This window comes from Salmo trutta, chromosome 27, assembly GCF_901001165.1.
Source record: "Salmo trutta chromosome 27, fSalTru1.1, whole genome shotgun sequence".
Lineage (NCBI taxonomy): Eukaryota > Metazoa > Chordata > Actinopteri > Salmoniformes > Salmonidae > Salmo > Salmo trutta.
In genome coordinates, this window is record NC_042983.1 from 24,223,091 (window position 1) to 24,248,100 (window position 25,010).

The window sequence follows — 25,010 nt, forward strand, 5'->3', positions numbered from 1 at the left end:
AAGACTGTCAAATGCTGTTTGATCCCAGATGTATTTTTCTTTAGCCAAATTTCAGCCGAAGAAGCAACGTCCCTGGTTTGGATTAATTTGAGAGGGAGGGAGGCGGAGGAGGATGGGGAGGTTAAAAGTGGGGAGTGTAAGTGGGGATTTCCTGCTTGTATTAGCTCAGGCTCCAGCTTCTCCCTTCCTCCTGGCTCTCAGTGAGCTCCAGGTAGAGGGATTGAGCTGCCTGTGGGGACAGCCTGATCCTGCCATCTGCACCTGTATTATACTGACAAGGTTACAGCACACTCTCCCCACTCTCAACCAGGGACAGGGGATCTGCAGTCTGACTCTGGGAGATCCAAGGAACCCTGGCTGTGACCATAGTGCAGATACACTGGCCTTAAACGACACCTAGCTGTAAACCACATATTTTCATTTAAATGTTAACATACCTGGAGAAGGGGGGTTGGGGTAATGAGACTGACTTGTCCCAAGCATTGTGCGCAAATTATATGCACTAAAGCGGATTATAAAATTAAATAAATAATTCCAGGCACAAAGGTAAGCGGGGCTCAAACACTGAGCAAGTCAGTCTGCCTAGTGGAGCAGAGACGAGCAGAATGACACATAGAACTCATAGCAGGGTAGGGAGGAGGCAGGGGGTAGGAGGTAGGGAGGAGGCAGGGGGTAGGGGGTAGGGAGGAGGCAGGGGGTAGGGGGTAGGGAGGAGGCAGGGGGTAGGAGGTAGGGAGGAGGCAGGGGGTAGGAGGTAGGGAAGAGGCAGGGGGTAGGCAGGGTGTAGGGGGTAGGCAGGGTGTAGGGAGGAGGCAGGGTGTAGTGGGTAGGGAGGAGGCAGGGTGTAGGGGGTAGGGAGGAGGCAGGGTGTAGTGGGTAGGGAGGAGGCAGGGTGTAGTGGGTAGGGAGGAGGCAGGAGGTAGGGAGGAGGCAGGGGGTAGGGGGTAGGCAGGGTGTAGGGGGTAGGGAGGAGGCAGGGTGTAGTGGGTAGGGAGGAGGCAGGGTGTAGTGGGTAGGGAGGAGGCAGGGTGTAGGGGGGAGGCAGGGTGTAGGGAGGAGGCAGGGTGTAGGGGGTAGGCAGGGTGTAGGGGGTAGGGAGGAGGCAGGGGGTAGGAGGTAGGGAGGAGGCAGGGTGTAGGGGGTAGGCAGGGTGTAGGGAGGAGGCAGGGTGTAGTGGGTAGGGAGGAGGCAGGGTGTAGGGGGTAGGGAGGAGGCAGGGTGTAGGGGGTAGGGAGGAGGCAGGGTGTAGTGGGTAGGGAGGAGGCAGGGTGTAGTGGGTAGGGAGGAGGCAGGGTGTAGGGAGGAGGCAGGGTGTAGGGGGTAGGGAGGAGGCAGGGTGTAGGGGGTAGGCAGGGTGTAGGGAGGAGGCAGGGTGTAGTGGGTAGGGAGGAGGCAGGGTGTAGTGGGTAGGGAGGAGGCAGGGTGTAGTGGGTAGGGAGGAGGCAGGGTGTAGTGGGTAGGGAGGAGGCAGGGTGTAGGGGGTAGGGAGGAGGCAGGGTGTAGGGGTTAGGCAGGGTGTAGGGAGGAGGCAGGGTGTAGTGGGTAGGGAGGAGGCAGGGTGTAGTGGGTAGGGAGGAGGCAGGGTGTAGTGGGTAGGGAGGAGGCAGGGTGTAGGGGGTAGGGAGGAGGCAGGGTGTAGGGGGTAGGGAGGAGGCAGGGTGTAGGGGGTAGGCAGGGTGTAGGGGGTAGGGAGGAGGCAGGGTGTAGGGGGGAGGCAGGGTGTAGGGAGGAGGCAGGGTGTAGTGGGTAGGGAGGAGGCAGGGTGTAGTGGGTAGGGAGGAGGCAGGGTGTAGGGGGTAGGGAGGAGGCAGGGTGTAGGGGGTAGGGAGGAGGCAGGGTGTAGGGGGTAGGCAGGGTGTAGGGGGTAGGGAGGAGGCAGGGTGTAGGGAGGAGGCAGGGTGTAGGGAGGAGGCAGGGTGTAGGGGGTAGGCAGGGTGTAGGGGGTAGGGAGGAGGCAGGGGGTAGGAGGTAGGGAGGAGGCAGGGTGTAGGGGGTAGGCAGGGTGTAGGGAGGAGGCAGGGTGTAGGGGGTAGGGAGGAGGCAGGGTGTAGGGGTTAGGCAGGGTGTAGGGAGGAGGCAGGGTGTAGTGGGTAGGGAGGAGGCAGGGTGTAGTGGGTAGGGAGGAGGCAGGGTGTAGGGGGTAGGGAGGAGGCAGGGTGTAGGGGGTAGGGAGGAGGCAGGGTGTAGGGGGGAGGCAGGGTGTAGGGAGGAGGCAGGGTGTAGTGGGTAGGGAGGAGGCAGGGTTTAGGGGGTAGGGAGGAGGGAGGAGGCAGGGTGTAGGGAGGAGGCAGGGTGTAGGGAGGAGGCAGGGTGTAGGGAGGAGGCAGGGTGTAGGGACGAGGCAGGGTTTAGGGAGGAGGCAGGGTTTAGGGAGGAGGCAGGGTGTAGTGGGTAGGGAGGAGGCAGGGTGTAGGGGGTAGGCAGGGTGTAGGGAGGAGGCAGGGTGTAGGGAGGAGGGGGTAGGGAGGGTGTAGGGAGGAGGCAGGGTGTAGGGGGTAGGGAGGAGGCAGGGTGTAGGAGGTAGGGAGGAGGCAGGGTGTAGGGAGGAGGCAGGGTGTAGGGAGGAGGCAGGGTGTAGGGAGGAGGCAGGGTGTAGGAGGTAGAGAGGAGGCAGGGTGTAGGGGGTAGAGAGGAGGCAGGGTGTAGGGAGGAGGCAGGGTGTAGGGAGGAGGCAGGGTGTAGGAGGTAGAGAGGAGGCAGGGTGTAGGGGGTAGAGAGGAGGCAGGGTGTAGGGAGGAGGCAGGGTGTAGGGGGTAGGGAGGAGGCAGGGTATAGGGAAGGGGGCAGGGTGTAGGGGGTAGGGAGGAGGCAGGGTGTAGGAGGTAGGGAGTATGGAGGAGGCAGGGTGTAGGAGGTAGGGAGGAGGCAGGGTGTAGGAGGTAGGGGGTAGGGAGGAGGCAGGTGTAGGAGGTAGGGGTAGGGAGGAGGCAGGGTGTAGGAGGTAGGGGGTAGGGAGGAGGCAGGGTGTAGGAGGTAGGGGTAGGGAGGAGGCAGGGTGTAGGAGGTAGGGGGTAGGGAGGAGGCAGGGTGTAGGAGGTAGGGGTAGGGAGGAGGCAGGGTGTAGGAGGTAGGGGGTAGGGAGGAGGCAGGGTGTAGGAGGTAGGGGTAGGGAGGAGGCAGGGTGTAGGAGGTAGGGGGTAGGGTGCACTAACCTCTGAGACATTTCTCTTGAACTCCCGGCTCAGCTCCACCAGGTGCTTGTGGGAGTGCTCGCTCTCTTCCTGTCGCCCTGCCAGCTCAGACGCTACTGAGTTTAACTCCCTCTATAAACACAAAAAAGAGGGAGAGAGGGAGAGCAACACAGAGCGTGCGAGAGAGAGAGAGACCACTTAGAGAGGCTGCCAACAGTAATACAGTGCAGCTTAGAGTGTACATAAATAAAAATACAGTGCTGAATATTAACTATGTAATCCTTCATGATCTTATAGAGGTAATACTTACTGCAAGCCCTGGCCCATAAATAATTAAGCCAAAATAAATTCAATGCCTACAGTAGCAGAAGGCATTTTAGATAATCAGTATTTGAAATAATCAATACGCTTGGATACGCCATGGAACTCCAGTGAGAGAGAGTGGAGAGAGAGGAGAGATAGAGGAGAGAGAGAAAGAATAAACAAGGCAGCGGAGTCACGTGTGAAGGAACCAATAACCTGACAAACAACCTAATAAACAAATATAGGGCTTCCTGGAGAAATGAAGAGCTGATTTTAAGCCTAGACAAGACACGATTCAACACACAACATTATTTATTTTTCCATGATTAACGCAGATCCCATTGAAGCCTCTATTTCATTCAAATCTCTCTTCCACATCTTTACATTGATTTCAGGTGGATTTTAATAACAGAAATATACTGCTAGGATCTTATCTAGACCCAGTGCTAATAACCCACATTTCCTATTAGTGTCACAATTCATCTGTCTAAATCCTTCAATACCTGGTGATACAGTACTTGCTAAAACTCCACCCTATCAACATCCACTGTACAATTCCCAGCGATCTGTGTACACAGCCACTCCTCAGACCCTAGCCTCACCACACCACTTGCCATCCACAAACCCAATAGCATCCATTGATTAATCATCCAATTTCCAGCTCTTTCTGCAAACCAACAAAACACATCTAAAATCTTGCTACAGTACTCGTCTCCGCTGACAACGGTTGTCCCTTTTAATCCCATCTCTTTTCCTGTCCTCTTGGATTGGTTTTATTTGATGAAGGTCTTCCCTTGTATCTGCTGGGATATAATATAAAAAAACTGGAGTGAGGGATTCAATTAACACAGTGAATTTATATATGACGCTGGAAAATGAAATTGACTGTGTTTTAATTAATCTCCAGTCTTACTTAAAAGCAATTTAATAAATTATCACATGAGCCAAAGAGAGAGAAAACCTAGGGACAAAACTCCAGTTCCATATTTGAAAAATGTAACTGATTCCACTTATTCCCAGTGAAAGCATTTTAACCCTTCAGTTTCATCAGATCTTGATGTAAATAGATTACTGTACTGGTCCGTGAAAGAGGCCACCTTTCTCTCTCCAAAGCCAGCGACAGAATGCTCCCATTGATGAGTTTTATTTGATCTCTCTTGGGGACAGTTGTGCCTTCTTAAGAGATTGGTCTTTCGCCTAAGGACTTTCTCCAAGAGTCAGAATGGACTACATTTTCCTTTGCTTATCCCATTCTCATACATCTCAGATTGTAAATCATGATGTTTATAGCAAAACCAAGCATTTCATGGAGCCATCCTTCTTTTGTCAGAAACACATTCCTATTTGGTTTCTGACTGCCTGTGCTCTTATTAGCTAGTCACTGTGCTTCAGTCAGCCATTCTAACACATATTGGATGAGACTTTTGGGGGATTTGGGACTTGGCTGTTAGAAGTGGGCTAACCTCCAACAGATTCAAGCAGCCCTAGACCACCAGCTAATCTGTCTGAGAGAGAATCCTGTTAGAAGTGGCTTTGTGTGGATTATAGTGCTGATTCTGAATTGCCTAGCCCTTCATTGTCCATGAAGAGACTTTAAAGTAAAGCAAATCACATTGATGCCTCATTTCAGTCAAATTCAACACAATGTTTGGTTGCTTCTTCACATGAAGAGTCCAATAACATATGTATTTACATTGTAATTATGTGCAGTGCTTGATTTGGGCCGGAGCTGTCCGCAGCGCCGTTCTGGCACTTCTCATTTTTGGGGAATTGGTTCCCGGCTCCTCTATAAAACTAAGCAGCCTATTGCCGGCCCAGACTCACACACAGAAGAAAAAGAAGGTTGATCAAAGTAGAATGCATTGAAGAGCAATGGAGAGTGGGCATTCATTTCCTGATTCCGCTTTGTTCAAGTTTATTTGCCACTAGTCTGTGACTCTGTGCGTGACAGTAGGCTGTTCGAGATTGCGCAAATCTGTCATGAATACGCATGATGCACTATTCCAAGTTGTCAAATGAGGGTTTGGAGGTCATGAAATTAGTTTCATAGTTTGTGTTAAAATAATTAATGAAGGCACACTTTTAAATATGATCAATCACTTAATCTACATATCAGCCATTATCGGAATGACTCTTCAGTGCCTGCCAGTGTGTGCTGCGTGTGTGCCGTTGCCCGAGAAGAGAGAGCGCGACATTTTAGCAGCACGTATAAAATAATGTCAGACAACAGACTAACTAGATAGCCAATTCAAAACATAACTAGCTCCATAGCTGCTACAAGTTAACTATAGCTAAGCATTAATGTCTTTGTCGCCTTTCCACCTGCACCGTTGGAAAGCTGGGATTCCCCTCGACTAAACAGTAGCCATGTAATGTTAAAAATCTACCCTGAAACATGAATATTTGAGCCTTACACATAAACATGTCTAATTAGATACCTTGCTTTGAAGTAGCCTACTTTATCCATCTGATCCCTGATTTATTGAATGAGGGAATCATTTTATAAAGACAGAAGTATTTGGATGTAATGTTGCAATACATTTATATCAAGGGTGGGACCCATCCTCCATGTTAGCTACTGGGTGTGCAGGCTTTTGTTCAAGCCCTGGTCTAACCATACTGTAGACTAAACATCAGCTACTCAACATGACCTTGATAAGCAGACTTGGGTGTTTCAGGGCTGGATTAAAAGCCAAGCCTGCACACCCAGGAGCTGTCCAGGTGGAGGGTTGACCACATGTTAACAACAAGTGACTAATAGTGCAGTTCTACTTTGTGGGCGGCTAAGTGCCTTGATCAAGAGCACAATGGCAGGAGATGGTAGGCCTGCATGGGATCAGACACAGCAGCCTTCCAGGGTCAATAATGGTAACTTTTTCATGTAGGCTATAAGTCATGAAAATGAGGTTAAGTCATGGAGAAGTCATGGAAAATGTGTAGGAACCCTTAACAGTGAATAATCAGGAGGTGTCTATAGCATAATATCATTTGTGAATTTCGGTCAACATAGTCTAATGGACCAACTTGGAAAAAGATAGCTCCTGTACTTCTTTCATCCCAAGTCAAGCACTGGTTATGTGGGTAAAGTGTAATTGGAATGTATAGTTCAGTGTTTGCAGTATATCCTCAAAATCTCCAAGTTTATTAATTGCGAAAGTGAAAGCATCAGTCTACTGTTGGGCAAGGAATGTAAAACCTATAAACTTACCAAATGGCATCATAACAGACCACTTATTTTTACTGCATGTTAAATATACTATGGATTTCAGTTTCCATTCAATTGTGAGTAGCTCAACCAATGAGAGCAGTGAATACATCTATATGAGTAAAACAACAATAGCTGAAAAGGCTGGGCAATAGCACATCAAATGAAACCTGGTGTCTGTCCACGTTCTTGAAGAGAACTGAAGCAGAACATTGTTTGCCTGTTTGGTTTTCTTGAAGAGACGGATGATGGAGCAACTGTACTGTACTTGAAGTCTCTTGAACCAAAATATTTTACACCTCACTAATCATAGCTGATCCATTTCACCTTGAGTTATGGGCAACTGAGGTCTCTGATAAGATTCACTTATCTCCATGAATCCGCATGGAGTGTCCAAAACAACACACACATCTAGAGCTACTATAGTCTTGATTACTTACATTGAAAATAGGGGGGAGTAAACAAGTTTGATTCCCTGTGCAAAGAAGAATTTCCCAGGAATCGTTTGACAAGGTTTTAAAAAAGGCGATCGGGACCGAATTTTCAGTGTGTAGCAGTCAGGTCAATACCGAGCTCCTGTCATTAAGCTTCTGCCAGTCAAACATCCGGACGTAACTGATGAGTTTCCCCTATCGCTGGGGTGGGGAAGTATGGGGTAGGAGGAGGAGGAGAGGGGGTAAGGGGGATGCTGAGCAGGGCCGGTCCAGAGGGAGGGAGGGAGGGCCCAGGCCTGGTCCTGCGGAGGACAGTCTCTGTGGAGGAGCTGAGGACAGTCTCTGTGGAGGAGCTGAGGACAGTCTTTGTGGAGGAGTCTCTGTGGAGGGGCTGAGGACAGTCTCTGTGGAGGGGCTGAGGACAGTCTCTGTGGAGGAGCTGAGGACAGTCTCTGTGGAGGAGCTGAGGACAGTCTCTGTGGAGGAGCTGAGGACAGTCTCTGTGGAGGAGCTGAGGACAGTCTCTGTGGAGGAGCTGAGGACAGTCTCTGTGGAGGAGCTGAGGACAGTCTCTGTGGAGGAGCTGAGGACAGTCTCTGTGGAGGAGCTGAGGACAGTCTCTGTGGAGGAGTCTCTGTGGAGGGGCTGAGGACAGTCTCTGTGGAGGAGCTGAGGACAGTCTCTGTGGAGGGGCTGAGGACAGTCTCTGTGGAGGGGCTGAGGACAGTCTCTGTGGAGGAGCTGAGGACAGTCTCTGTGGAGGAGCTGAGGACAGTCTCTGTGGAGGAGCTGAGGACAGTCTCTGTGGAGGGGCTGAGGACAGTCTCTGTGGAGGGGCTGAGGACAGTCTCTGTGGAGGAGCTGAGGACAGTCTCTGTGGAGGAGCTGAGGACAGTCTCTGTGAAGGAGAAGTCACATGTCCTGACAAAGCCAGTCACACAGCATTGAGTGGGTCAGGTATTTAAGCTCGTGTGTTGTGTTGCTGAAAGGACTGCAGGGGGTGGTCCTTTTAGACTCTACGGAGGGATGTGAAAAACAAGACAAGCAAAATGGAGGATAATGGTGATAAGAAAGTAGTGGAGAGATAATGATATCAGGAACATCATATTTTTGGTACTACAATGTATCGACAATGCTATGAAATAAATCACCATTGGACCATTGCCAACATTGATGTTAGCAAGTAGTAATAATACTAATGCTTATTAAAGCTTCTTAGCCCATCAATCCCACTACAAATCATTCATATCCACTGACGTTCGTCTGTAAAAACATTCAATACATAAAAGACACAAAATCAGTAGTGTGTGAGAAGCATGTATAAAATGTTTTCTGTAAAAAATGTGAAGCTACTATATTGTAAAACAGTACATTTGAAATTGATTCATTAAACCTACTCCTCTCGAATACATCTGTGGCCATAAGCTGTTTCCTGGCCTTCCACAAAGACAAAACATGGTGGAAAAACTACCAAGATACTGCAATAGAATGTAGACTCACAGTCACACACTATTGTATGCAGCGGGCTTGGACAGCACAAATAAAGGGGAAAATAGGGCGAGGAGGACAGGGGAAAATGCAGATGGGTATTATTTTTCTTTTTGCATCTCATCTAATTGCAATCATAGGCAAATGTCTGAAAGTGTGACAGCATCAGCAGAATTGCTGCTGAGAGCACAGAATCTTTGTCTAAAAATAATCAGACATTCTGTGTGCTGCTGTTAGTTATAATGGTAATCGATGCTGGAGGCTTTGAATTCCATCAATTTATAGATCCACTCTGTTCTGCCTGGTGACTGTGGAGCCTCACAACCCCCACTGCATACGCACACCAAGAGACACAAACACACATTGCATGCAAGCTCACACACAAAAGAGCACACACACACACACACACACACACACACACACACACACACACACACACACACACGTCGTAGCAAGGCAGCACTGAAGCCAGTGTGTGATTAAGATAAGTCTAGTTTCCTTTTATACATTCCTTATCCCCTCCTATTCTCTGTAGGGCACCAGATTGGCCATAGCCGTCTAAGATTGGACCCGCATCTCAGACGCCACATTTGAGAGTGGGATCGATCTATAAATCAAATCACCACAATCAATGGCCCCGATCGCTGCAGTCTAGTCTGGCCTCAATGTTATTACTGGCACCCCCCAGCCGCTGAGGGGTGGAGAAAAAGAAAAACAAGGCTGGGGAGGGAGAGGGGTTCGGGGCAGGCAGAGCCTCGGCTGGCTGGCTGGCTTCTGTCCATATACAGGATGAGCCCTTATCTGGCCTCCCTCCCTGGGCTGACCGACCGACTGACAGGCAAGCAGCTCTCTACATCTCTACACAACTGTCTACTATAATACCTCCCTGTTCATTCAGCTGCTCTCATTTCCACTACTCCACTCTCCACTGTGTTCAGACCATACAGTGATTGGTACCGGAGTGTCCACTGTGTTTAGACCATACAGTGATTGGTATCATAGTGTCCACTGTGCAGCAGTAGTACAGTACATAGGAAGTAGAAAGTGGTGGTGTTGAATAGTTTGTGTAGGCTGAAAATCACATTTAAATTTTGACACCTTTCTAAACCCTGGACTAGTAAGCCTGATAAATCATCCCAAATAATTAATCCCCAGTCAGGCAGGCTGTCGTTAAACAGAAAGCTAAATCTCACAAAAGGGATGAGAGGAGCGTGAGCGTTACAACCATCAGTAAAAGGTGTGACTGGTGTTGTCAGACATTGTTCGTCATAGCCAGCTTCATTTAGGGAGTTTTAGAGCCTGATGCACCAAAGCACATTGTCCCATCAACGATTCTTTCTATTTTTAAACACATGCACACACGCACATGCACACACAACCACTGATAAGAAAGGGTAACACATTACCATTATGGTATTTTTCAGTTGAGACAGCACTTTAACATAAAAATTACTAATAAAAACTACAGCCTTAACATAGCCCTTCCATTGAATCTAGAATCCTAAGGATATCTTTAAATGTCCTCCAATTAGAACCTTCAAACTGCTATCTATGTGTGAACATTCTAATTGAACGGCCAATTAGAAGAGCTTATTTATCATCATTAAGCCAGGCCATTGTTCTCCTCATCTCCAAGTCTGTGGTTACAATCAGGATGTCTATTGTCATACTGTAATACATGGCCACTGACTGATTAGACCTCCCTGGATTCATTAGCAAGCTGGGGGTTGAAACCTAAGTGAAAACATAACCTCAACAGGCCAAATAAGGTCTGGTAAAATGGAGACTGGACAGGAATGATAAAGATTTGACTGAATATAAAAGTGGTCCAATGTGGTGGTGATGACTTTATTTGTAGAGCTTTACCAAGTGTTGTCTTATTCTCATGCTGAAATTAATGGTTGGATTCTGAGAGAGAATCGTCCATCGCAGTCCATTCGTAGTTGTGAAAGGCAAAGGAAATGTAGAGCATTACTCTTAAAATATATATATATATATATATATATATATATATTTATTTATTTTACCTTTATTTAACTAGGCAAGTGAGTTAAGAACAAATTCTTATTTTCAATGACAGCCTTGTTCAGGGGCAGAACAACAAATTTGTACCTTGTCAGCTTGGGGATTCGATCTTCCAACCTTTCGGTTACTAGTCCAACGCTCTAACCACTAGGCTACGCTGCCGTACCTGTCAAAAGTTTGGAAATACCTACTCATTGCAGGGTTTTTCTTTATTTTTACTATTTTCTACACTGTAGAATAATAGTGAAGACATCAAAACTCTGAAATATCAGATATGGAATCATGAAGTAACCAAAACATATTTTTTTTTTAAACAAATCAAAATATATTTGAGATTTGAGATTCTTCAAAGAGGCCACCCTTTTTCTTGATGACAGCTTTGCACACTTTTGGCATTCTCTCAACCAGCTTCATGAGGTAGTCACCTGGAATGCATTACAATTAACAGGTGTGCCTTGTTAAAAGTTCATTTGTGGAATTTATATCCTTCTTAATGCATTTGAGCCAATCAGTTGTGTTATGATAAGGTAGGGATGGTATACAGAAGATAGCCCTATTTGGTAAAAGACCAAGTCAATATTGAGGCAAGAACAGCTCAAATAAGCAAAGAGAAATGACAATCCATCATTACTTTAAGACATGAAGGTCAGCCAATCTGGAAAATGTCAAGTTTCTTCAAGTGCAGTCGCAAAAACCATCAAGCGCTATGATGAAACTGGCTCTCATGAGGAACGTCACAGGAAAGGAAGACCCAGAATTACCTCTGCTGCAGAGGATAAGTTCATAAGAGTTACCAGCCTCAGAAATTGCAGCCCAAATAAATGCTTCACAGAGTTCAAGTAACAGACATCTCAACATCAACTGTTCAGAGGAGACTACGTGAATCAGACCTTCATGGTCAAGTTGCTGAAAAGTAACCACTACTAAAAGGACACCAATAATAAGAAGAGACTTGCTTGGGCCAAGAAACACGAGCAATGGACATTAGACAGGTGGAAGTCTGGGATCCAACAACCAACAACCGTGTCTTTATGAGACGCAGAGTAGGTGAATAGATGATCTCTGCATGTGTGGTTCCCACCGTGAAGCATGGAGGTGGAGTTGTGATGGTGTGGGTGTGCTTTACTGGTGACACAGTCAGTGATTTATTTAGAATTCAAGGCACACTTACCCAGCATGGCTACCACAGCAATACGCCATCACATCTGGTTTGCACTTAGTGGGACTATCATTTGTTTTTCCAGGAGGACAATGACCGAACACACCTCCAGGCTGTGTAAGGGCTATTTGACCGAGAAGGAGAGTGATGGAGATCTGCATCAAATGACCTGGCCTCGACAACACCCGACCTCAACCCAATTGAGATGGTTTGGGGTGAGTTGGACCGCAGAGTGAAGGAAAAGTGCTCAGCATATGTGGGAACTCCTTCAAGACTGTTGGAAAAGCATTCCAGGTGAAGCAGGTTGAGAGAATGCCAAGAGTGTGCAAATATGTTATTAAGGCAAAGGGTTGCTACTTTGAAGAATCTTAAATATAAAATATATTTTGATTCGTTTAACAGTTTTTTGGTTACTACATGATTTCATAAGTGTTACTTCATAGTTTTGATGTCTTCACTATTATTCTACAATGTAGAAAATAGTAAAAATAATGAAAAACCCTTGAATGAGTTGGAGTGTCCAAACTTTTGACTGGTACTGTATATATACGGTTGAAGTCGGAAGTTTACATACACCTTAGCCAAATACATTTAAACTACATTTTTCACAAATCAAATGTATTTATATATCCCTTCTTACATTAGCTGATATCTCAAAGTGCTGTACAGAAACCCAGCCTAAAACCCCAAACAGCAAGCAATGCAGGTGTAGAAGCACGGTGGCTAGGAAAAACTCCCTAGAAAGGCCCAAACCTAGGAAGAAACCTAGAGAGGAACCAGGCTATGAGGGGTGACAAGTCCTCTTCTGGCTGTGCCGGGTGGAGATTATAACAGAACATGGCCAAGATGTTGAAATGTTCATAAATGACCAGCATGGTCAAATAATAATAATCACAGTAGTTGTCGAGGGTGCAACATGTCAGTACCTCAGGAGTAAATGTCAGTTGGCTTTTCATAGCCGATCATTGTGGTCATTGTGATCACAATTCCTGACATTTAATCCTAGTAAAAATTCCCTGTCTTAGGTCAGTTAGGATCACCACCTGATTTTAAGAATGTGAAATGTCAGAATAATAGTAGAGAATTATTTATTTCAACTTTTAAAAAATGTCATCACATTCCCAGTGGGTCAAAAGTTTACATACACTCAATTAGTATTTGGTAGCATTGCCTTTACATTGTTTAACTTGGGTCAAACATGTTAGGTAGCCTTCTACAAGCTTCCCACAATAAGTTGGGTGAATGTTGGCCCATTCCTCCTGACAGAGCTGGTGTAACTGAGTCAGGTTTGTAGGCCTCCTTGCTCTGCCCACAACTTTTCTTTAGGATTGAGGTCAGGGCTTTGTGATGGCCACTCCAATACCTTGACTTTGTTGTCCTTAAGCCATTTTGCCACAAATTTGGAAGTATGCTTGGGGTCATTGTCCATTTGGAAGACCCATTTGCGACCAAGCTTTAACTTCCTGACTGATGTCTTGAGATGTTGCTTCAATATATCCATATAATTTTCCTCCCTCATGATGCCATCTATTTTGTGAAGTGCACCAGTCTCTCCTGCAGCAAAGCACCCCCATAACATGATGCTGCCCCCCCCGTGCTTCACGATTGGGATGGTGTTCTTCGGCTTGCAAGCATCCCCCTTTTACCTCCAAACATAACGATGGTCATTATGGCCAAACAGTTCCATTTTTCCTTCATCAGACAAGAGGACATTTCTCCAAAAAGTACCATCTTTGTCCCCATGTGCAGTTGCATACCGTAGTCTGGCTTTTTATGACGGTTTTGGAGCAGTGGTTTCTTCCTTGCTGAGCGGCCTTTCAGGTTATGTCGATATAGGACTCATTTTATTGTGGATATAGATACTTTTGTACCTGTTTCTTCCAGAATCTTCACAAGGGCCTTTGCTGTTGTTCTGGGATTGATTTGGACTTTTCGCACCAAAGTACGTTCATCTCTAGGAGACAGAACGTGTCTCCTTCCTGAGCGGTATGACGGCTGTGTGGTCCCATGGTTTTCATACTTGCGTACTATTGTTTGTACAGATGAACGTGGTACCTTCAGGAGTATGGAAATTGCTCCCAAGAATGAACCAGACTTGTGGAGGTCTACAAATTGTTATTTTGCCCATCTTAATCTTTTATTTGCATTGGCAAGTCTGAGATATGGCTTTTTCTTTGCAACTCTGCCTAGAAGGCCAGCATCCCGGAGTCGCCTCTTCACTGTTGACGTTGAGACTGGTGTTTTGCGAGTACTATTTAATGAAGATGCCAGTTGAGGACTTGTGAGGCGTCTGTTTTTCAAACTAGACACTCTACTGTACTTGTCCTCTTGCTCAGTTGTGCACCGGGGCCTCCCACTCCTCTTTCTATTCTGGTTAGAGCCAGTTTGCACTGTTCTGTGAAGGGAGTAGTACACAGCGTTGCACGAGAACTCCAGTTTCTTGGAAATTTCTCGCATGGAATAGCCGTAATTTCTCAGAACAAGAATAGACTGACGAGTTTCAGAAGAAAGATCTTTGTTTGTGGACATTTTGAGCCTGTAATCGAACCCACAAATGCTGATGCTCCAGATACTCAACTAGTCTAAAGAAGGCCAGTTTTATTGCTTCTTTAATCAGAACAACAGTTTTCAACTGTGCTAACATAATTGCAAAAGGGTTTTCTAATGATCAATTAGCCTTTTAAAATTATACCCTTGGATTAGCTAACACAACGTGCAATTGTTACACAGGAGTGAAGGTTGCTGATAATGGGTCTCTGTACGCCTATGTAGATATTCCAGCAAAATATCTGCAGTTTCCAGCTACTATAGTCATTTACAACATTAACAATGTCTACACTGTATTTCTGATACATTTTATGTTATTTTAAATGGACAACAAATGTGGTTTTCTTTCAAAAACAAGGATATTTCTAAGTGACCCCAAACTTTTGAACAGTAGTGTATATATATTTTAAGAGTGATGCTCTACAATTACTGTACAAATGGACTGCGATGGACGATTCTCTCAGAAACCAACCATTAATTTCAGCATGAGAATAAGACAACACTTGGTAAAGCTCTACAAATAAAGTCATCACCATATTGGCCCACTTTTCACAACAAATTACTATAGCGGAGCAGTGAAACACACACAGATAACCTGCGATTGTTTATTCTCTCTTAAGAAAATGCCAATCTGTTCATTCTCAGGTGTGCTGATCTTCCTCTTGTTTTTCGTTGTTTCTCCCCCCTACTTTCCCTTGTCGATTGCAGGAAGATCAAAGCGCCGCCGCCAGAAGAATCTAAATATTTCAGGTGAGGAGAGAGGGCTGCATTTCACACCACCTGTGCGCTGAGAGACTCGTCCCTCCTCTCTCTCTCACAGTGTTCCAGGGGCCCCTGGGGCCCGGCATCATGAACCAGGGCCACCTGTCAGAGAGAGGGGCTCCTTTATTCTCTCCCACTATCTCCCTCTCTTTCTCTCTACCTCGCTCTCTCTCTCTTCTAATTTTCCAGCATTTGAACCAAAAATAAAATTATTTAAATAGAACTGTGAGAGTGAAAATACATCCTGGGCTGACAACAAGCAGTGTAAAACTTAGAGTGCTGCTGTCACAAAGGCTGCAAGACCCAGCAGATAAAATTCCCATTCATGGGATGTTAACTTATGTGAGATTTGCAATAGGAAAACCATTTATAGATTTGCAATAGCAAAGTAAATTGCTTTGGTGAACACAGTAACTTTCATAATGTAGGCCTAAATAAAATGAACTGCCTGTATTTTTCTATTGTATTATCAAGGCAAATAACATCTGGACAAAGAGCTGCCCAATGCAGCTTAATCATTAGTATACTGTGCAGTACTGATCTCAGGAGGACAGCAGAGAGTGGTTTTGTAAGATGCTGCACATCACCAGAACAGCCTTTCTGACCCACAGCAAATAAAAAGCATCCCTGATGTCCACACCACACAGTTTATTGTAGCTGCTCTCCTCGGTGGGATGTATGTGTGTACGTCTGCATGTATGCATGTGTGTGCATGAACTGTACGTGTGTGCAGGGGGGTGTGGAGTGGGTACCACACAGCCAGTTCCCTGCCATGTCTCTCAAAAGGGCCATAAAGTATTTACAGGTGAGAATGGGCTCCATCTTGCTTTAAATCAGCATTTAAACATCCAGCTAAATGTAATCTGCAGAGTCAACAAGAGGCACTCGTATTACCCTGTTCAAGATATGTTTTTATTTACTCTGGAATGTGCAATAGACATTTTTTGTTGTTCCCCTAATGATGTATGCAACCGACAAACTGAAAAAGTCACACTTCATTGTTTCACACGTCTCTCCCTCCCCATCCTTTTAATGTCAGCAGTGTTTATGTGAACATGTGCAGTTTAATCTAGGGAGCGGGTCAGACGGGTCAGAGGTAGCCGGCGCGTTGGAAATGTCAGCAGTGTTTATGTGAACATGTGCAGGTTAATCTAGGGAGCGGGTCAGACGGGTCAGAGGTAGCCGGCGCGTTGGAAATGTCAGCAGTGTTTATGTGAACATGTGCAGGTTAATCTAGGGAGCGGGTCAGACGGGTCAGAGGTAGCCAGCGCGTTGGAAATGTCAGCAGTGTTTATGTGAACATGTGCAGGTTAATCTAGGGAGCGGGTCAGACGGGTCAGAGGTAGCCGGCGCGTTGGAAATGTCAGCAGTGTTTATGTGAACATGTGCAGGTTAATCTAGGGAGCGGGTCAGACGGGTCAGAGGTAGCCGGCGCGTTGGAAATGTCAGCAGTGTTTATGTGAACATGTGCAGGTTAATCTAGGGAGCGGGTTAGACGGGTCAGAGGTAGCCGGCGCATTGGAAATGTCAGCAGTGAGATCTAGGCTGCTCTCATTACCACACTAAACCCTCATGGCTGTCGGCTCCACGATGGATGTATGACTTGGAGGTGTCTTTCCCCCACTCTTCACCGCCATCGCAGGGTTCCCCCTCCATCACAGGAAATCTAATTAATCAATCGATTTATCGTCATAAATCAGGCCGGAGCTTTGATTGTATCAGCAAGTCATGCAATCAATCAATTAGTCACCTAGCAGCCCAATTTGCCTAAAGAAAGACGAACGTCTCTTCAGATCATCCATTTGACTGTCCGTTTACCCATCAAACACTGGGACTGTTGACTCACAGGCTCCACTTTGCATCCTCTTATTGGTTTTTGCAGATTAAACTTCAAAAGACACTTAACTGAGTGGGAATAATTCTGCCCTGTTCATTTGTGCTGAAGTTTGTTCTCTGTTCTTCTTTGTGGTGAAGCCAAACATCATCATCACAGCAGAGTATGAAGATGTTAAATCCAGGACAAAGTGTCCTCTTTTTCATAATGCAATTATTGTTATTACTGTGAAGTGGACCAGTCAGATGCAACAAGTAAATTAACCAGCATCATCACAGTATATATTACCATTAGATGGAAGACACCTGAGTAAAATAAATTGACCTTCACAATGTCTCAGACAAATCAGGTATTTCATCCTATAATCCTGGCCAGGTTGAGATACAAGGAGGAAGGAGGTGTTGAATGGAAATGATAGATGAGTCGAAAACACATAAGTATAATGACATATTTGTTTCATATTTCATTCCTACTGTAAATTCCAATACACAATGTGACAAACTGCCATGGTCCACCGGCTCCCATCTGCAACTGAGTGTCAGGACGTCTCCTAGGATACGCTGGAAACTTTAGGGATGACAAACCGACAAGAACAACTAGAGCACGACAGAGTGGGCTGCCTCTCCCGGCGCCTCAGCAGGCTTCTCGGCAGAGTACGCCAGGCAGCCAGGCCACAGAACCAGAACCGTAGAGGACAGGAAGGAACACCAGCCCTGGTCCCAGGGGAAAACGTCTGTGGTGGGATTACAGCATGATGAGGGCTGGTTCTGCTTCACACTCCCAGACCCTGCTGTCTGTCTGCCTGCAGCCTGGAGCACGGTGTCCCTGCAGAGATATCTACAGGGCTTTAGAGTTCTGCCCAATCTCACCAAGCTCCACCATGTAATTACAGATAAAGACACAGGACCAGGGTACTCAACCCCAACTCTGCCAGGTTCACACTACACTGCCCACCCATAACCTCCCAAAGGACAACCGCCCATCCCAGCTCTACCATCTATAAGCCACCTGTGAATACACAACCACAACCCCTATTATGTATGCCTCTAGTACCGATCCATAAGCCTATCATATAAAACAGAAACATCGCAAAACACCAACACAAAATACTGTAGAATGAAGGACCACAACCAGGGTCATTGTGCCAGAGATAGATGATGGCAAACTTCCCTACAGACTTATTTAAGAGTGAAGCTTTCTTGTTCTAAAATCCCCATCTCTGTACTTCATATCATCCCCTCACACATCAACCTCTTCCAGGCAACTAGGAAGAACATATCATCCCCTCACACATCACAACCTCTTCCAGGCAACTAGGAAGAACATATCATACCCTCACACATCACAACCTCTTCCAGGCAACTAGGAAGAACATATCATCCCCTCACACATCACAACCTCTTCCAGGCAACTAGGAAGAACATATCATCCCCTCACTGTCACGATTCCCACCGACGGTGGCGCCCCCTCCTGCTCGGGTGGCGCTCGGCGGTCGTCGTCACCAGCCTATTAGCTGCCACTGATTCCCTTTTTTGTTTCCCCCCTTTTTGTGATTGTGTGCACCTGTTCTTAGTGGGGGTGATTAGCGGGGCTATTAGTATTAGCTAGTCCGTCTTCTCATTGTGCGGGATTGTCATTCCTGTTTGTGCTTGTGCGTTTGTTTTTGCGCCGCATGTGTTTTCCCCTGTGTTTGGGGCACTTTATTTTGTGTGCGCGTTATTCGCTGTTTGGGGTGGCTTGTGTGTGCTCGCCTGTTGATCCATTAAAAGCCACTACCCTGTGCTCGCTGCTTCCTGCGTTTGATTCCTCACTCACAACGCCCGAGCCTTACACTCACACATCACAACCTCTTCCAGGCAACTAGGAAGAACACTTGGAAAAGAATGCAGGGGAAGAAACATGACTATATTCAAGTAACAGAAAATTATACTATAGCGAGAGATCCATTATTCATTTCAGATCCATTTTTCATTTAGGAGCAGGGTAGATATGAGAAATGATGAATGCGTCGCCCAGGATGCAATTTGTATGTAAAATAACAGAAGATTAAATAATATGTTTTAAGTGCAAATGTAGTTTGTTGCCATTTAAAGGGAAAATGCATTCCTGGAAAAAAGAACAAGACTTGTGCCAATGACATTGGCTCATAAAATCACTTAGCCTATTGCTAGGTCCTTCACCAGTCCCTGTAATGGGTCACAATGAGAGCACAATGAGCTTCTCAATGATGAACCAGCAGGCTAGAGATTTTCATTCAGACAGTATTTTTGGCAGACCATTTGGTAATGCAGAGTTAAATAAAAAACCTAATTCAATAGACAGCCAACAAGGCAGCACATTCCTTGACACACACGTACATGCATTCACTCAGACATGTGCATAAATGCGCACACGCGCACACACACACACACACACAACCTTGCCTGCCAGGCATCCACATGTTCTTCTCAAGACTCTAAATCAGCTTCACTCAGTGCACACCATTTCATTTCACTGCCTCTCAAAGACACACAAAGAGCCATTCCCTCCATTCAGAGACCAGAGATTGAATTTAGCCTGGGAACACAAGGCATGTCCACCACAGCTCATTACTGGGCACACAGGGTGGAGATGGCCGCGATGGGAGAGAGAAGCACAGAGGAGAGAGCAGGGAGCAGGTCTGTATACCAACATCTCCATCATTCACTCGCCACATAACAACTACACTTCTCTAAACATTCAGCCTGCTATTTAGCTCCTGTTTGAATACTAAATGAGGTATTGAAAAACAAGATACAATCCTGACATGGAAACTGTTTGAGGGCTACCTGAGGAAGCATTCACAGTAGTAGGCTCCAAACCAAACACAAGCATGCATGTTACATGTACAGGTCACGGCAGTCTAATACAAATGCTTATTTACCTGCTGCGTTAACAGTTGTCGACACAACCAAACAGAGGTTGACCCATTACTGTCCCCAATCAGAGGGAAGAGAATAGGGACAAAATCCATTTGGGTCAGTGACATTGATCTCTACCCTACCACATGGCTCTGGGGGTCAGGTGTGTGTGTGTGTGTGTGTGTGTGTGTGTGTTAGAGAGAGAAGGTGGTACTGGGTCTGTGTTTGGTTCGATTGGGGGTGGAGGGCTGTTGTGATTCAGCTTGTCCACTCTCGTGAACCCTCCCTAACCTCGGGGCTATCGCATGACCTGAGGCAAAGCACTACTGACATTAAAAAGGCATGAACTTCTCAGCATTGGAGTTTCAAACACACAATCAATGGGGCCACAGGTGCACACATTCTCTGCACCGCCAGTGGAATGCCCTATCTCCCCCTCCAACACAATGCTGGAGCCTGTTTTCTGCTGTGTGTTCATGTTTATGTCACCAATAATGAAGACCTGCAGCACATGAAACAAAAACGCGAAAAGTGGAGACAGTTTTTGGAGGTCGGTTGGAAACAGAAATAGGGGAAGATCAGGAGAAAGGCTAGGATGTGAAGAACGTGTCAGCTTCTCTCTGTCGGGCAGCTCCTGTGCTATGGCACGCTCAGTTCAGACTGTGAGAGGAGCAAATAGGCCTAATTCACACTGGGTGTGTGAGTGCCTCTGCTGTCTAGCAGTGTGAGCGGGGAATTAGATCCATTGTTTGTAGCCTTCATCCCTTCCCAGACAGACTTGTTCCGGCTCAGAAGCACTGTCTAATCCGCACCTCTCTCCCGCTTGCGCTCCTGGAAAATGACTTCACACAGCTGCCTCAAACTCCCAACACAGCAATTCTCGTCTGACTGAACCTAAAAAAACACCTCAGCAGACCTCCCATAGCTCATTTAACATACCAATCCCTCCCCTAAACCCAACAACCCCCCCCCCCCCCCCCCCCCCCCCCCCCGAGGAAAACAAGAAGGAAAACAACAGCCCCTCTTGATCATGTAAAGGCCCTTTTCTCTGGTAAAAGTGTCAAAATCAGCCATACTGGGTGAGGAACATCTATTCCCAATAGTAGGTGGTGAGGAACATCTATTCCCAATAGTAGGTGGTGAGGAACATCTATTCCCAATAGTAGGTGGTGAGGAACGTCTATTCCCAATAGTAGGTGGTGAGGAACGTCTATTCCCAATAGTAGGTGGTGAGGAACGTCTATTCCCAATAGTAGGTGGTGAGGAACGTCTATTCCCAATAGTAGGTGGTGAGGAACGTCTATTCCCAATAGTAGGTGGTGAGGAACGTCTATTCCCAATAGTAGGTGGTGAGGAACGTCTAATCCCAATAGTAGGTGGTGAGGAACGTCTATTCCCAATAGTAGGTGGTGAGGAACGTCTATTCCCAATGGTAGGTGGTGAGGAATGTCTATTCCCAATGGTAGGTGGTGAGGAATGTCTATTCCCAATAGTAGGTGGTGAGGAACGTCTATTCCCAATAGTAGGTGGTGAGGAACGTCTATTCCCAATAGTAGGTGGTGAGGAATGTCTATTCCCAATAGTAGGTGGTGAGGAATGTCTATTCCCAACAGTAGGTGGTGAGGAACGCCTGTGGACATGCCTATTCCCAATAGTAGGTAGTGAAGGCAAGATATAATGTCTGCATGTCAACCACCATTACTAAAGCATCACACTGAGGGGAAAGAGGACCATTTTGATGACATGTCACACTAATACTGTCTCTAATGCCAATCTTGTTCCATGGTAATACTTATGTTGCTAGGAATTGCTCCGTCTCTGTCCTGTTCCCAACACTCGTCCAGTCCAGGGGGACGGAGACAGGTTAAGGTTGTGAATACCCAGACCAGGTTCCCTGAGACTGCTCCACTCTTCTCTGGGAACACCAGAAACAGAAGTTCTCACATTAAACTTGCCTATTGGGATGAATGTTTCGGTTAGTTGTTATCAATGAAAATGGCCGAGCAAGATCATGCTGACGATTGCAGGAACACTGGTCCATTTGGGTCATTCAGGGTAAGTCAGTATAGAGGCAGGGCACTCAGACAAACACTTGACTCCTGAAGACAGGAAACTGTGAGAGTTCCTTCACATGAACCAAGGCCTATCCAACGCCCTTGAATACCCACAATGCTCCATGAATACCCACTTAAAATAATCTGTTTCAAAGCCCTGCCTTTGACATTTGTATCTGAAAGCATAATTAAGAAAAAAATGTATCAAAGTTGGCATTTTTAAGACATTTTGGCATAGCTCTGGCCTCCTTTAAGACTCCATGTCGTCTCATTTGTAGCTGCTACAAAGCAAACATTGCTGCCATATGAAGCTTTACAGCTTGCTCTGTAATATGAGGAGTATTTTCAATCCACAGCTTTTATTCACATACATTTATGATTACTGAAAGACATAAACATGAATCTGGGAAAAAAACACCATTATTGATTTTGCAAATGTTTCTATATATTGTTGAACATATCATACTCTACGGACATATCAACGTTCCAGAGTGGGATATTGGTGTTTTTTTCAACATTCATGTTTCTATTTTTAAATATTCATAATTTTATATGTAAATCTTTTTTAATTGAAATTAAAATACTACTCATATTACAGAGCAAGCGGTAAAGCTTCATATGGCAGTAATGTTTGCTTTGTAGCACTTACAAAGTCTTAAAGGGGTTATTAATATGGCAACTATTTCTAAATTATTGTTCAATGTTTTGTTTAGTTTTTGTCCTGGTTTCATGAGCAATCACTCTTACTCAGAATAGGACATTGAGGGAAGGAGTGGAGAAGGAATAGAGAGAGGAAGAATGAAAAGGGGAAATGCAAGTAGCCAGGACGGGTCCATTTTCAACCAGACCCTGCAGCACCACAGGATTACTGGTGTAAAATTACATTACATGTATATGGCAATGCAGACCCCCAGGGAACAGAGGGAGTGATCTGTGGAATAAGAGGTCTGAGACCACGTAGCAGGTGTTCTGACTACGACCAACAGGCACCAGTCAGTTGATACCATGCAAAAAAACATAACATTTGAACTTCACAAGAACTCCTGCAGCAGCACTGAAATACAATACATACAGTAAAAGGGAAGGGAAATAATTCCAACCTGTGATGGGGAGAGAAAGAGGTGATTTATCCCTTCACGGCCTTTTGACACTAAATTAAACTGTTGAGTCCATTCCCCGTGCCAGCTAGTTATCTTTCCGGGCTAATTTAACACTATAATTTGCATTCCATATAAGATATATCCTGATGTGGCGCTGTCAAGGCCGTACATCATTGGCGGAGAGTGCTCCAGTTTCCAAGAAAAGGACAGAATTAGATCATATTCATGATGCAATTAAACACTTCAGTGGGAATCGATGTAAAACCGATGAGCCCTGAAAACAATGCATATGGCTGAGAACATTAGAACACATTACCTTCCCCTGGATCCCTCGCTCCACAGACACCATTTAAAATCCTCCACCACTCTATGTCTCTCCAGATTCATAACGTACAGCGATAATAAATGAATTTTTCACAAAATTATTCAACTACTAAATTGCCCGTGGTAACTGAATATCAGATGAAAGTGATGAGAATTATTAAGTAGAGAAACTGTTTGTTCTCACTATGGGTGTAGTAATCGCCCCAAATGAGAAGGAGAGGGGAAGGTTACCGTAAAGATTTTTTTTAATAAACATTACTGCTGATGTAAAACTGGGAAAACTTTGTCTGCTGCCTGGGCCTCCACCTGAGATGATGACATCGACCAATTTCTCTTGGGCGGTAGTGTGGGTTTTCTTATGGATACAGAGATGAGTACATTACCATCCTGTGCTCCACATACAAAGCTGGCAACCTGCCATTAGGAGCTGGCAAACCACGGCAACACCCAGCCAATGTTGCGCCAACATCACCACATTTGACATAATCAGAGAAACAGACGGGCAGACAGCAAGTCAGGCCACACACACAGCAGCACATAGGATCACATTGGAACTACCTGTCACTGTCTCCTCTGCAGCCATCAAATACAATTTGACTGGACATGTCACAATTGGATTCAGTGGGAAAACAGAAAAATGTATTTCAAAATACCTGAAGCAACAGCAAAATAAAATATTTCGCACCCCTTACACTTCGAGTCGCCAGCACATTCCCACACCACCACACCTTCTTTTCCCTGTCAAAAGTCCATACTTGTTGAGAGTAAAAGTAGATTAATCTAATTAAATGCAGAATTTAAAAGGCAGATGGGGTAGGGCATCAATTTGTAACCATTTCTGACACCGTGAGTTCGCTTCTCCAACTGAAATTGTAATTATACTTAATGGTCCTTTAATCTGTCCATCAGGCTGGAGGTGAGCAGCCAGGTCACGGTAAAGTGCTGGGCCGTCACACTGTGACCCTACAAACACTCATCTCACCACAGGTCTCTGGGATCCAGGCCTCCTGGACTCACTGACAGACTCATCACCTTGTAACGTTAGCACTTACTGCATAACTAGGACAATAATTGGGGTACAAGGTCAGGGTTAAAACTTAACACACTCTCAGGGAAAATCACCTTGAATTTTATTAAAAAGTACCAAATTGGGGTTTTTGGAATTGCTAACAATATGTTCCAAATTCATAATTATAATGCTCCTGACAGGGCTCCATGAATGATTAAAGTGACGTATTGTCGTCAGGTCCTAAACTATTCTCTCCATCTGGAGTCATGGCACTCCGCCATCATGTTTAATCTTTAACTCCAGGAGGATCTGTCCAGGTTTCACAGAATGAGGACCTATGGATGTAAGATGGGGAGGGGGTTCAACATGCTAATTCAACTTGAACCCTTAAATACCTGGGTGATCCCAGAGGTCTGCAGTCTGCATATCTGATCCAGAGATCCTCCTGCTTATCAGGGAAGCCTAGGAGGAAAGCCATCCATCAGGGATATACTACCAGATTAATCCCAACAGCATTACCAGAAACACAGGAGCCATGCCAATACAGGGCAGAACAAGTAATACCTTTGTACCCTGTGCAATTTGTACTCAACTCAGGAGTCTGGCCGTCTCCGGGTGTCAAAGAGAGAAGTGCTATTCCCAGCCATGAATCTACGCTTCTGCCCTGCTTTATTTAAGCATTATCCCACAGCATTTCACTGGTAGAATAAAGAGGGGAGAGAGAACGAATCACTCCCAACCCCACCACTGTTGTTC

General features: G+C 45.7%; 1 protein-coding gene across 4 annotated transcripts in view; it reads right to left on the reverse strand.

Moving 5' to 3' along the window:
- The window catches only part of LOC115164661 (homeobox protein cut-like 2), a 125,222-nt gene that overhangs the window by 69,541 nt on the left and 30,671 nt on the right, over window positions 1–25,010 (reverse strand). For all 4 annotated transcript variants that reach the window (XM_029717379.1, XM_029717378.1, XM_029717377.1 and 1 more), the window contains exon 2: window positions 3,153–3,263. In XM_029717379.1, coding sequence (XP_029573239.1) covers window positions 3,153–3,263 — 111 coding nt within the window. The remainder of the gene's footprint in view (window positions 1–3,152; window positions 3,264–25,010) is intronic.